The sequence below is a fragment of the Carcharodon carcharias genome, chromosome 13 (genome assembly GCF_017639515.1).
Source record: "Carcharodon carcharias isolate sCarCar2 chromosome 13, sCarCar2.pri, whole genome shotgun sequence".
NCBI classification, from domain to species: domain Eukaryota; kingdom Metazoa; phylum Chordata; class Chondrichthyes; order Lamniformes; family Lamnidae; genus Carcharodon; species Carcharodon carcharias.
In genome coordinates, this window is record NC_054479.1 from 18,780,866 (window position 1) to 18,795,854 (window position 14,989).

The 14,989-nt window shown below is 41.6% G+C and overlaps 1 protein-coding gene across 3 annotated transcripts in view; it reads left to right on the forward strand.

Annotated features, from left to right (window-relative positions):
- The window catches only part of coro1cb (coronin, actin binding protein, 1Cb), a 175,334-nt gene that overhangs the window by 128,152 nt on the left and 32,193 nt on the right, over window positions 1–14,989 (forward strand). For all 3 annotated transcript variants that reach the window (XM_041202432.1, XM_041202433.1, XM_041202431.1), the window contains 2 exons: window positions 8,177–8,358; window positions 9,879–9,998. In XM_041202432.1, the coding sequence (XP_041058366.1) occupies window positions 8,177–8,358; window positions 9,879–9,998 (302 nt within the window). The remainder of the gene's footprint in view (window positions 1–8,176; window positions 8,359–9,878; window positions 9,999–14,989) is intronic.

Here is a 14,989-nt window from a genome sequence, read left to right on the forward strand (position 1 = left end):
CCTTGTCTCTGCAAACTTAAAATTACTCCCGTGGTAATATGCATGGGATGGTAGGACATTTTTGGATCAGAAAGGATTGTCGCAATCCATATGGCAAATTCCAAAGATGCTTTAAAAAGATATCCCTCACTTCTTTAGCCATACGGCTTCATTTTACACTTGTTATACCTGATCATTCCAGTGCAAATTCATCACCTTTTTATGTTTTGTTAAATCCAAACTCTTTCATTTCTCTCCTAATCCATGCTTTACGTCATAAGTCCAAAGTGCGTAAAGGCTGTATCTCACTTGTCGTTTGTTTCTGTTTTAAGATGCTTTATAATTGTGATTCAAAGGTATCCTTGGAGCAGTCACTTTCTGTTGCACACATTAAAATTTGGTGATTGTGAAAATTCTATAGGTTACAATACCCTTTAGATAATTTTGTTCAATTCATAATTTTCGTGGTTGAGTTTTGTGGGTAGTAACAGTTGGGTTCCTTTAATCAAAAAAAAAAGCCTTTCACTAGATGTGAACAGAACCCCTTGCATTCATTAGACCTTTCTTTTTAATAAAGCAGGCTCAGAATTGCCCATTAGTCTCATTCACTCACCTGTAAGTACTGATGTGAGACCCATTACTTATACATTTCATTAAAAGTCTCGGAGTCCTCAAGTGAATTTCCTCTGCCTGTCTGGCTTTCTTTCCAAAATGGAGGACCAGAGGCCTCTGTTCACCAAAGTGTGCCACTGCAAGCTTTCACTAATGAAGTATTTAATGAGGCCTCAATAACATCAAAGCATTCATGATTTCTATAAAAGTCTATGAAGCTCATTAAAGGAGAGCTTTTTTCTAATTAAGATTAAAGTTCCTATAAATAGGTAGTGGTCTAATTTAAATTGTGTTGAACTAGCCTGAGGAAAGGTGTGTATCTTCTGCCATTGCCAAGTTTTCCAGAGATTTCTATAGGAAAGCTTTGACCTTAAAGGGCAGGAAGTCCTACCAAAAATGATTCATACCCCAACCGTGCCCTAATGATGATTGATGTGTACATTGCCAGGGTGTGGTGTTGAGCTACACAAACCAGGCAGATTCCAGATCGGATCCATGATCTGTGCTGAATTAGCTGATCTGATGCAGGGCTGTTGTAGAGCTAGTGCACTTGAGGTCAATGCCCCTTAGGCTAGGGAGTGAATATTCACAGTGGTTCTCATATCTGATGTTGCTGGGACTTTGTACACATGTAGACTTTGGATGAGGGCTAAATTGTGTGTTTGGCGCCTCCACAATTGAGCAGCCTGCCTGAAATTTACCATCTCGGTTAACAAATGAAGGATGGGCAGTTCGGTGAGGAAGGGGGAGGCTAACTGATGTGCCACTGTATTCCATGTGCTTTACAGAATCACAGAATTGTTACAGCACACGAGGAAGCCATTTCGCCAGTCTAAATGATGGGCGTTGAGAGCCAAACTTTTTCTGTGAATGCACCAAAACAGTTTAGTGTTTCCAGCAGTGTCTAAAACTGATGTAGCGGCAATCTATCCCAGATTATCCTGCTTTAAATCAAAGTATTCCGATTTAATTTGACTTGTTTGAGATGCTTATTTCAGGCTTTAGCACCAATAAAAGGATGTGGAAAAGTCTGCCTTTTTAAATGACACTTGAATTAGACAATAAAAATAATAACTGCTTTTAGAATTTGCCAAAGTTGAATTTGATTATCCCCACCCTGACTTCCAAAGTTTAAAGTTCAGTATCTTGGCAAATTGAGGGTGCGCTCTGCAGAGAATCATACACTGAGGCAGATCTTTATTTGCATGAGCAAATCCATGACCGTGTATGGAGGGACAAGTTTTCAAAGTTTCCTTTGACGGAAACCTGCAGTAAATGAATAATGTTACTTCCCAGCTCTGCTGTGTGTCATTTACATAGCTGAGGAGTTGACCAGGAATGCAGTGAGGTTACCTGGAGGTTAATTCAGTATCAGAAAGAAAGCTCTCATTTGGCAAGGTGCCAGAAAGAGGAAGAAAATATTTAATTTTCTCGGCCTTCCTCTGACTGACCAGGGCATTCATGAGGCTACTATGGACGATCAAACATGGGGCACTGTCCTTTGTTATTGACCTGCTGTTGATTGGCTGGCGTTGGCTACTACCAAGTTTAAGGGAGCGGCAGAATGTAACAGTGCAAGGTCTTATAGTCCAAATCAGTTCATTGGCCCTTCAGATCAGATCACTCCTTTCTTTACCTGTCTGATGTTGAGTTCCTAGCTGTGCTCCGGTAATTGGTATCCCAGGGTTTGTTTCCTGCCCTCTGAGCTTTTTGATTGGGTCCTTTTAATTGATTCCACACTTGGCAGGACAGCTTTGCAGGAAATTGTTTCACCTTGTTTCCTTATTTTGCTAAGTATGAAAATGGAGAATGTGCTGAGGTAGTACAACTTTTCCTGACCTACCTCCATCTTGAGCTCTGCTTTCCTCTGATTAGTGAACCACTCTCTCAATTGAGGTCTCTACAGAGGGGTTTCACATGTGTTCTAGGTTGATTGAGCTACAGAAATGGAACCACAAAGCTGGCTTGTACACAAATACAATGAGATGATGGTATTAGGAACCTGAAGTGCATCAACTTCTCCTATGTTGCAGAATTCAAAACTGAACCAAGTCCTATATAACATGAAAATGTTACAAGTGATCAAGACCGAACTTCTAATCATACACCAACCTCCCAAAATCCTAATTTATGCCCTGACTGGATTTGAATGAGTTGGCATAGTGATAATTTTTCTAATAACATCTCAGGATTTAATTTTGACTCCCAATGTGTAACAGTGCATTGCCTCTCGGTGACACTTCAACAGAAGGCAATGTACGAACCCTGGGGGATCTATAGCTAGTTCAGCAAATTAATGGAGAGTGGTGTGAACTTATTTCCTTTCCTGTCTCCAATAGGCCTCAGGCTCTCCGACACTATTACTATTTCCTACTTAATCTCGCCAACCCTTACCTCCCTCTTCCCCCTGTCCAAGCCTGCAGCTGTCCTACTGTGAGGGTACCTGTCTTAATACCAGTCATGCACTATTATTCTTCCCCACACCACCCCTCAAGGGGGACAGGCTAGTTTTGGCAACCCCACTGCCACCTTGGCTGAGCACTAAGTCAACATGCATCAAAGATCAAAACTGAAACCTTCCTGATTCCTGTGACTCAATATTACATAACGCAATGCATTTACTCGCTAAGACATAGTGTTATGTCTCTGAATTAATGTTTTATCATTCCAAGCTTGGGCTACCATTTGAGGAAACAATTTTTTTTTTTACAAAGAAATTACAGCAGAAACAGCTGAACTGGTCAATGCCAGATGTTGATGCTCCATATAAGACTCCTTCTGAACCTCTTTATTTCTTCATATCAGCATATTGTTCTATTCCTTTCTTCTTATGTACTTATTTAGGTTTTTTTTGCCTTTTAAGCACAACAAACCACTGGTGAGAGTAAAGTTAATCATTATTTTGGGAAACCATAAAATGTGACTCTGCTTTATACCTGGGACTTTTGAACTAGCTTTACTGTTTGGGCATCACTTTTCTGTCTTGCAAGTGCCCTTTGAACATATAGACAAAGCAGTTACTCCCAATTCACATTAATAATGCAGTTTATTGCTTCTAGCAGAAACCTTTTATCAATACCACCTGGTAACTCCAAGTAGGGTCTCTACTTAATATATTTACCCATGATTTTGGATGCTGTACATTTCTAGCATTGTTATTTATTTCATTTCCAGCATTTTTATTCCCATTTACATCAACTTGTTTCAACCACAAAGAGTCTGAACTTTTGTCCCCCTATGCTTCATGAAGAACCACCAGGCTCTCTACAGTTACTCTGCTTGTGGCCAGTGTGAATGGTCGTTCCCATAAGCAAGCCCTTACTGCCTCTGAACCATAGCATGACCTCATGCACAAAGTATCTGATAATGTAGTGTTCCCAGGTTGAACAATAAATCCTTTATGCTGCTGATTAACTGCCTCGTAATTCTGGTCTCTCCAACTGACAAGTAACACTGACACACCATATAATCTTGAGCCATAAAGTACGTCGGGTTTATTAGGTGATCAAATTAAACAAAAATGAGAACAGAAACAGCAGATTTCTGTGGATTACAGTAATTACTCCTTGATTGTTTGTCAGTGCGTAGGAGCAGGAATAGACCGTTCAGCCCCTCGAGCATGTTCCGCCATTCAGTTAGATCATAGCTGATCTGTAACTTAGGGCCATCCATCTGCCTTAGTTCAGTAACCCTTAACACCCCTAACAAAAAAAAATCTGATCAATCTCAGTTTGTAAATTTTCAGTTGGACCGCCCCCCCAACACCCACCCACCTTCCACCTCCTCCAGCATAAACAGCTTTTTTGGGGTAGGGAGGGCGGGGTTGGAAAGACAACTGAGTGTGTTCCAGATTTTCCACTGCCTTTTGTGTGAGGAAGTGTTTCTGACATCCTCCCCTGAATGCCCTAGTTCTAATTTTAAGGTTATACCCTCTTGTTCTGGACTCTCCTGCAAGAGGAAATAGAGGAAACACTCTACCCCATCAAATCCTTTAATCAAAACATCTCTTAGATCACCCCCTATAATCAAGGGAAGACAAACCGAGTCAACGCAACCTGTGCTCGCAAATTAACTCTTCTGGATGTGGCATTCTGATGTGCTGCACCCCGTTCATGGCCAGTATCGCCTTTGTTGGGTCTGGTACCCAGAAGTGGATGCTGTACTCTAGATGGGGCCTAACCAAAACTCTGTGCACCTGTAACTTGTATTCTGGCTGCCTTGAGATTTGAAAAAAAAAAAATTCCATTAGCCTTTTTGAATTTTGTTTGTACCTGCCCATTGGCTCTTAATAATTTCAGTGCTTGGACACTTAAAGCTTTATATTCATTCGCAGTTCCTAATTTTTTTCCCATTAGGAAAACACTCTAATCCAACTTTCATGGGGCCAAAGTAGGTGACTGCACACTTTCCCAAATTAAACTGCCTTCTACCACTCACTCAATCTGTCAATGCCCTGCAACTTCCTGCTCCCTCTATTTACTGTTGCACCTAACATCAGAAAACTTGAGATACACAGGCCTCGATTTCTTCACCCAAGTCGTTTACAAATAGTGAGAAACTGAAACCCCAGAACAGATCCTTGAGGACATCATAAATCACATCCTGTCAATTTGAGCACATATCCATTGTCCCTAATCTATGCTTCCTAATTAATTCCCCCTCAAAGCTAACAGGTTGCCTCCAATTTCACGCGCTCTCATTTTTAACAAGGCCTTATGTGGAACCTTATTGAATACCTTCTGAAGTCCGTACAAATAACCTTCATAAACAGTCCCTTAACTGCTGTTTGTTACATCTTCAAAAAATTCAATTAGGTTCATTAATTAAGACTTACCTATTAAAAAATCTCATCAGAGCATTTTTGTCCAAATGCTTATAACCCTGTCCCTAAGATCAAGATTCTAATAAATCTCTACAGCAAACTTTAGACTAATATCTATAATTTCCTAATTTGTCTCTAGTACTTCAACCCCATTTCAATAATGAGAATTTTTTTCTAAATGTCATGTGGCTTTAGTATTTTCTTAACTTGGAATACACCTCCACAAAGTTTACATGTAAACTGGTTATCCACAAGGTCCTTTACCCTGCTCTCTTCTGCCATAGCCTGACTGTCAATGTGGACAATTCTGAAAACGTTATCTTTTTTTTTGATCTACAGACTGTTTCCTTTAGGTAAGTCATGATAAACAATTTTGCTTCCTCACATCCTGCATGTGGCTTTGAGCAAGTCAAACCCAGTGAATTTTTAAAATAAATAATTCTGTTTGAGTGTTTTTCTTAAAAAAAAACTTTTGAACTAAAAGCCATAGCAAAAAGGAACATGTAATAAATTATAGACACAATAATCCATTTTAACCATGTTCTAGTCCACAATTTTAAAAAATTTAGCTTAAGAAAGTTCCCCTGAAAAACATACTTTCACCCGTAACAATGAAATGACTATTTATGGTCAGTGTAACAAATGATACATTAAAAACGGGGCACATGAATATAACCTTGGCTGACCAAATCCAACTCTCGATCTACTTCCTTTGTTATGTTTGAAACTGTCACACTCAATTGGCTGACATGAAGCACTGCCAAATCGCATCTGGGCAGGTAAGTAACCCACCAATGCAGATGTAGCATCTTTTTAAAGGGAAAAGAGCTTTTTAATAAAAGCAGGCAAATGATCCCATGCAATGACAATTAATCTCTAATTGACCTCAGATCATGCCCGTTTGTATTACTTCTCCACAAGGGGAGCAGGTAGAATCCGATGTTTGACCTGCTGTTAGAATTTGTGGTGTTAAAGGAATATGTAACAATGCAGCACTCTTTCTGTATTTGGAAAGAATCATCAAAACTGTCAACACTCCTTACCTGTACAACACAATATATAATGCACCTGTCATTATAAATCAGTTGTCCTCTAGCATGGGTGGTTTGCCTTTCAGTGGAGATTTGCATCATTTTTTAAAAAAAAATTGCATCTGTGAAGTCTTCCTGTCTCTTTACTTCATGTTTTGTTGCAATACTTTTGTCAACTTCTCAGTGAATATGGACTTAAGAATTTACAACAATCAGAACTACCTGTATAAAAAGGTCACCCTGTAATTATACTCTCCAGCCATTGTAGTGTTGTAGCACCTCGGTTTGGAGTTGCCCAACACCTCAGGCTGCACTTCAAATAGAATCCTACACTCCAATTATCTCTGCTGCCCATTTGTTCTAAGTTACCTATTTCTTTTTAAATAACGTAAAATTAAAAATCAGTATAGAATGTATGACTTTAAAATAGGGACTGGTTGATACCTGTTCATGCTGGTCTAGTTATCCTGCTTTATCTCAAACCTGTACTTGGGTCTTAACTCGCTGTGTCAATGTTGACTAATTTATATATCAGACCTCTGATTCAAGTGATTTTATTGCAAATGTTGTGAAAATGAAGACATGAGATTGAAGATGGATATAGATAGGTTGAGTGAGTGGGCAAAGATCTGGAAAATGGAGTTTAATGTGGGAAAATGTGAAGTTGTTCACTTTGGCAGGAAGAACAAAAAAGCAGAGTATTACTTAAATGGAGAACGACTGCATAATTCTGAGGTGCAGAAGGATCTAGGTGTTCTCGTACATGAGTCACAAAAGGTTAGTATGCAGGTACAGCAAGGAACTAAGGAAGCTAATTATCCTTTATTACATGAGGGATTGAACATAAAAGTAAGGATGCTATGCTTCAATTATACAAGGCATTGGTGAGACAGCATCTCGAATTCTATGTGCAGTTTTGGCCTCCTTATTTAAAGAAGGATGTAAATGTAAATGGTTCAAAGGTTTACTAGATTGATACCTGGAATGAGTGGGTTGTCTTTTGAGGAAAGGTTGGACAGACTGGGCTTGTTTCCACTGGAGTTTGGAAGCATGAGGGGTGATTTGATTGAAGTATACAAGATCCTGAACGGCCTTGACAAGGTGGATGTGGAAAGGATGTTCCCTCTTGTGGGTAGGTCCAGAACTAGGGGGCACTGTCTTAAAATTAGGGGTCACCCTTTTAGGACAAAGATGAGAGAATTTTTGAGGGTTGTGCGACTCTGGAACTTTCTGCCTCAGAAGGTGGTGGAAGTGGCGTCATTGAATATTTTTAAGGTAGAGGTAGAATCTTGTTGGCAAGAGAATCAAAGGTTATCGTGCTTAGATGGGAATGTGGAAATCGCAACACGACGATCAGCCATAATTTTATTGAATGGCAGAGCAGGGTGGAGGTCTACTCCTGTTCCTATTTCGTATATTCTTATGAAAAGAGACATGAATGCATTTAAGTTCTAGTTTTTCACATATTCAGTTAATCTAATGGGAAATAAGTATGGTATTAAAATACCGATTCATCTTTGAAAAGTGCTCAGTTACTTTCCTGCGAATTTTGTTTTTGAAGTTGTTTATATTATGAAACTGAATTGCAGGGATGGCCTGACTCACACTGGTACTTAGCTGTACCTACTCAAGCATTTGTTTAAGCACTTGGGGGACATACTGATGTCATTGAAAGGCACCATATAATTCAAGTTTTTTTTTATTCATTAGATCTGTGTCCTTTACTATTTAGGGTGCGACAATGTAATCATCATCTGGAATGTGGGAACAGGTGAGGCCATGATAACGCTTGATGAGATGCACCCAGATATGATCTATAGCACATCTTGGAACCGTAATGGCAGCCTGCTCTGCACAACATGCAAGGACAAGAAACTAAGAGTGATCGACCCACGGAAAGAGGAAATTATTGCTGTGAGTGCTTTCTTATTTCCATTAGTAAAAGTCCTGTGGGGTCCATTATTTGAGACAACACAAGTTGAACCTGATGTAAGCAATAACTAAACATCTCTAACAAGAAATACATCAAAATAAGCTAACTCTTAGTGAATGGAGGAAGAAAAACATTTTATAGCTGATTAGTGCAGAAGATTGACAAGGTTGAGAAAGATATAAGGAAGGATGTGATGAGAGTCCGACCACACATCCGCATTGTTGCCAAGACCACCTACTTCCATCTCTGTAGCGTCAATCCAACTATGCCTTTACTGAACTTTACCTGTTGCTGGAACCCTCATGCATGCCTTTTTTACCTGTAGATTTGACTATCCTAGCGCACTCCTGGCCTAAATCTCATCTTCCACCCTCCATAAACTTAAGCCCATCCAAAACCCTGCTGCCCATGTCCAAACTGGCACCGACTCCCACTCATCCATCGCGCTTGCTTGCCGTCCAACACTGGCTCCCATTGAGTAATGTCTCAATTTTTAAGATTCTCGTCCTTGTTGTCAAACTCCTCCCTGGCCTAGCCCTTCCCTGCCTCTGTAAACTCCTCCAGCCCTACATGAAATAATGTCAGCTGGGGGTTTTAAATATCTGAAGATTGGGAGATCAGTGGTAAACTGACAGATGTAAGGAGAATTCATAGTTTTGAGGTCATGGTTTTGGGAATCCATAATTTTGAGTTAGTTTAATACATGGCATGAGCTTTGATTTCAATACAATGAGAATGTAAGGAGGAAAGAGGGCATTGAGAGATGCAATATTTGGAATGGCAAAAGATCTCAAGGGCCATTGAATGTGGCATTGTTTCAGTAAAAAGCAAGGTAACAATCAGGAAGAAAGCTTTTGGAGGTTTGACGTAAGAGAATGGTTGCCAATCAAGATAAGCTTTTTTTTTCTTGTACCCTGTCCAGGAGTGTGAAGTTCTAGGAGAATGTGAAATCAGTATTAAAGATGAATGGCTGTGGGCTTTAAATGTTAGAAGTCTTTAGCATGGGAAAAAGCCAGATTTTGAAGACAGCTTTGGTAAAGGAGATGATGCAGGAGTGCCATTTGAGGTTAGAGATACTGAGCCAAGAACTTTGAGATAAAGTCAAGGACTCTTCTAAAAAGAAAAACTGGTAGCCATGAATCAACTTTTAAGAAGTTTGATTAAATATAAATTCATATGAAGAAAATTGGGGGAGGGATTGGGAAAGGAGAAAGTTGTCTCCATCAATGCAATCACTGCATAGACATACCGGCCCAAAGATACTCTGGGTTGGGGTAGGGGGTGGATGCAGCCACGAGAGAAATCATTCTTATCGGTTACACTGTTCTGGAAACCAGAGGCCACTAACAGATTTTTGTTCAGTGTGCAGTTGAAGGAGTGTACAGCATATGGATTTTAAATGCGTATGATGCTGCAAGGAATTCTTTGCTTCCTTTTTCATTGAAATGAAAAGTCTTTTAAAATATTTTTCCTTCCTTCCCTGAATATTGAATGAATCCAGGAGAAGGATAAAGCTCACGAGGGAGCAAGGCCGATGAGAGCGGTGTTCTTGACGAATGGCTATATCTTTACCACTGGCTTCAGCCGCATGAGCGAGAGACAACTTGCGCTGTGGAATCCGGTGAGTTTTGGTATTTAACACCATTTAGTTTAAGGAAGGAGGACAAAGAGAGCTTTTGGTAAATTATTTTCCGATTTACTTTCTGGTTAAATTCCGCATTCTACTTGAGTGAACGCTGGGTTAAAAACTTTCCTTTTGTAGTAGAATAAAATGATACAGGGCTGCATGGTGCAGCCAGCCAGTTGTCATATTGCATTGTTTGGCAAATGGAGAATGATTGCCAAACGTTTTACTCCCTCAAAGATACAACCCCTTTAACAGAGTGTGCAATGTAAACCCATGAATCAGATGATCAGAGCTTTACATACTTGGGCTGTGTTAATGTTGGCGTATCAGGCTACAGCCTATTGTGCCTCAGCGAGCTAGTACCCCCACCACCCACCCCACACAACTGGATACTGTTGTCTTGGGACCTCTGGTGGTAGAATTGTAGTACTGCAAACTTGAGCCATTTGATACTTCCAGAAGAGTGAGAGAAATGCTTGTTGCTCAGAATGCTCCCTATTGCATTGAAAAATATTGGTTAACTTATTTCAAAATGTCTGACTTATAAAGTTTTTAGTAAAAAATGACCCTAACTGAAGCTGTAAGGATGAATCACTTTTCACCTAGATCACTCCAGTGATGTCACCAATATATCAGAGTGACTATTGATTTCACTAATAGCTAAAAATCTTGGCCTAAACATTGTTAACTAAACTGGGAAGGGCAGCACCCCCAGGGGATAGTTTTGCATAAAAGCTGATGCTGTTGAATTTTAACTTTGATTTGCATTAAATCCTGATTTCAGGTTACCTAGACTCATAGATGTTTACAGCATGGAAGGAGGCCATTTGGCCCATCGTGTCTGTATCGGTCAACAAAGATCTGACGACACTAATCCCATTTTCCAGCACTTAGCCCATAGCCCTGGAGACTATGGCAATGCAAGTGAATATCTAAAAACTACTTAGATGTTATGAGAATTTCTGACTCAACCGCCCCTTAAGACAGTGAGTTCCAGACTCCCACCACCCTCTGGGTGAAAGAATTTCCCCTCTTAGCCTTACCTTAAGTCTATGCCCTCTGGCTATTGACCTCTCCGCTAATGGAAAACATGTCTTCCTATGCATGCTATCTATGCCCATCAATATTATACACCTCTATCAGGTCCCCTCTCAATCTTCACTGCTCCAAGGAAAACAAACCCAGCCTATCCAATCTTTGCACATAGCTCAGACCCGCCAGCCCAGGCAACATCCTGGTGAATCTCCTCTGCACCTCCAGTGCAGTCACATTCTCCTTATAGTGTGGTGACCAGTACTGCATGCAGTACTCCAGTTGTGGCCTAACCAGCGTTTCATATAGTTCCAGCATAACCTCCCTGCTCTTGTACTCTATGCCTCAGCTAATAAAGGCAAGTATCCCATTTGCCGCCTTAACCACTGCCCTGCTACCTTCAGGGACCTGTAGATATGCACACTGAGGTCCTCTAATCTTCAGTACTTTCCAAGGTCCCACCATTCATTGTGTAATCCCTTGTCTTGTTAGCCCTGCCCAAATGCATTATTTCCCTCTTCTAGGTTGAATTCCATTTGCTGCTGCTCTGGCCACCTGACCAGTCCATTCTTATCCTCCTGCAGTTTACGGCTATCCTCCTCACTATTTACCACCTCACCAATTTTTGTGTCATCCACAAACTTCTTGATCATACCCCCTACGTTTAAGTCCAAATCATTTATGTACACCACAAACAGCAAGGGCCCCAGCACTGAGCCCTGCGGAACCCCACTGGAAACAGACTTCCAGTCACAGAAACATCCCTCTACCATCACCCTCTGCTTCCTGCCTCTCAGCCAAATTTTGATCCAATGTACCATTTTGCCTTGGATCCCATGGGCTGTTACTTTCTTGACCAGTCTGCCATGAGGGACCTTATCAAAAGCTTTGCTAAAGTCCACGTAGACCACATCAAATGCATTACCCTCATCAACACTGCTGGTTACCTCCTCAAAACATTCAATTAAATTTGTCAAACACAACCTTCTCTTAAGAAATCCATGCTGACTTTCCCTGATTAATCCATGTCTCTCCAAGTGCAGATATATTCTGTCCCTCAGAATTCTTTCTAGTAACTCCCCCACCGCTGTGGTTAGGCTAACTGGCCTATAATATATAATAAGAATTGGTCTATCCCTTCCTCCCTCTTTTAATAATGGGACAACATTAACAGTCCTCTGGCACCTCACCTGTGGCCAGAGAGGATTTGAAAATTACTATCAGGGCCCCTGATATCTCTTTCCATGCCTCCCTCAACAGTCTGTGATACATCTCATCCGGGCCTGTGAATTTATCCACTTTTTTAAGGCTGCTAAACTCACTAGTACTTCCTCTCCATGTTAATTTCCTCTAATATTTGACAGTCCTTCACCCTGATGTCTACACCCTGGTGTCGCCCTTTTCCATTGTGAAGACCAACGCAAAGTATTCATTGTGAACTGTACCCACACCTTCTGGGGGTCCACACACAGGTTACCTCTATGGTCTCTAACTGGCCCTACTCTTTCCCTAGTTATTCTCTTGCTCTTTATATACTTAACAAACCCCTTTGGGTATTCCTTTATTCTACCCATGCTTCCTCATGCACTCTTAGCTTTCCTAATTTCCTTTTTAAGTTTAACACTCTCCCCCCCCCCCCCCCCCCCCCCCCCCCCCCCCCACCACCCCACAAGCACTTTTTATACTTCTCTTGGGGCTCTGCCGTATTGAGCCCTCGGTATCTGCCATAAGCCTTTTTGTCTCAATCCTAACCTTTATGTCCCTTGCCCTGTAATCTTGCTATTTCCTCCTTGAATGTCTTCCACTGCTCTGACACAGTTTTACTGGCAAGTAGTTGCTCCCAGTTCACTTGGGCCAAATTGCATTTCATCTTAATAAAAATAGCCTTTCCCTAGTTCAAAACTTTTATTCTTGGCCCAACCTTTTCCTTTTCTATAACTATCCTAAATCTAATTGAGTTATGGTCACTATCTCCAAAATGCTCCCTTACCGATACGCCTTCCACCTACCTGGGCTCATTCCTGAACATTAGGCCCAGAACTGCCTCCTCCCTTGTTGGGCTTTCTATGTACAGGCTAAGAAAATTATCCTGGATCCAATTTAAGAATTTTGCTCCTTCCCTACCTTGCACACAAAACTACCCCAGTTAATAATTGGTTAGTTAAAATCCCCTACTATTACTGCCTTATTATTCTTACACATCTCTGAAATTTGATTACACATTTGATCCTCTATCTCTCCCTGACTGGTTGTGGGCCTATAATACAAACCCAACAGCGTGTTTGCCCCTTTTTGTGTTTATTATTTCTATCCATTTGGCCTCATATTTAATGATCTTTCCAAGATATCATCCCTCCTCTATGTTATTATTGATTCCTTGATCAATATTGTGATTCCACGCCCCCCCCCCCCCCCCCCCCCCCCTGCTCTTTATCTCACCCGAATACCCTATAATCAGGAATGTTGATCTGCCAGTCCTACCATTTTAGCCAAGTCGGTCATAGCTATGATATCATACTCCCATGTGCCTATCTGTGCCCTCAGCCCATCTGTCTTATTCCTCAGGTTCCTTGCATTAAAATATATTCCATTTAGCCTGGCTAAACTCACTTCTTTCTTATCTAGCCTATGTTTCCTCTGCCTTCCAGACTCACTTACTAGCATTTTAACTTCTAATTCCATCTCAGCTTCTCTCCCCTCTGAACTACTTTTCAGGATCCCATCCCCCTGCCAATTTAGCTTAAATCCGCTCTAACAGCATTAGTGAACCTCCGCGTGAGGATGTTGGTCCCATTCCTGTTCGGATGTAACCCGTCCAACTTGTACAGGTCCCATCTCCCCCAGAAACAGTCCCAATGCCCCAGGAATATAAAGCCCTCCCTCCTGCACCATCTCTCAAGCCATGCATTCATCTGCTCTATCCTCCTATTACTACACTCACTACTGAGTGGTACGGGGAGTAATCCAGAGATTACTACCTTTTAAGCCCTGCTTTTCAATTTCCTAACTCTCTAAACTCTGCTTGCAGGACCTCATTTCTCTTTCTTCCTATGTCATTGGTCCCAACATGGACCACGGCCTCTGGCTGTTCACCCTTCCCCTTCAGAATGCCCTGCAGCCATTCCGTGACATCCTTGACCATACCCAGAAGACAATATACCATTCTGGAGTTGGGTCTATGGCCGCAGAAACACCTGTCTACTCCCCTCACTAACAAATCCCCTACCACTATTGCCCTTCCACACTTCTCTTTCTGTCTCCCCGCCCTGCCCCAAGCAGCTCGACCATCTACAGTGTCATGGCCTCTGCTCTGGTCGGCCTCCAAAGATGAACTGTCATTTTCCAAGGCCAAAAAACAGTTTGCAAGCGCGATGCACTCGGGGAATTCCCTCGCTGCCTCCTGGTCCCCTTCTTCTGTCTGGCAGTCACCCATTCCTTCTGTACTTGTACTCCCTTAAGCTGCGTCCTTAAATGTACTATCCATGAACCCCTGCCTCGTGATTGCACCATATTGTCCCCAGCCGCTGCTCAAGTTGCTCCAGTCAGAGGTGGCTCCTGCACACATGGCCATCCAGACCATCAGGAGCGTTTAGGACTTCCCACATAGTGCAGGATGTGCATATCATGGGACTGAGCTCCCCAGACATAGTTTAACTAATTAGAAAATTGCCCCTTGCTTTTATTTTACCCTTACTCCCACTTGAGCCTGGCCAGCCCGGCCCCTCTCTGTCTGTGGACCCCCCACCACTACTGCAAACGACATGCCCTACTTCCCAGTCCAGACTGGGACAAATGTGGGAGCACCAGGTCACAGTGCTAAACACCACCACCGCCAAACAATGTTTTTAGGGTGAATTTCAACAATGTATTTGATCTGAGTGATTTAAAGGTGATAAGCTAGGGCTGTTTCCCTTAGAACAGAGAAGGTTGAGCTGAGATTTGATACAGCTGTG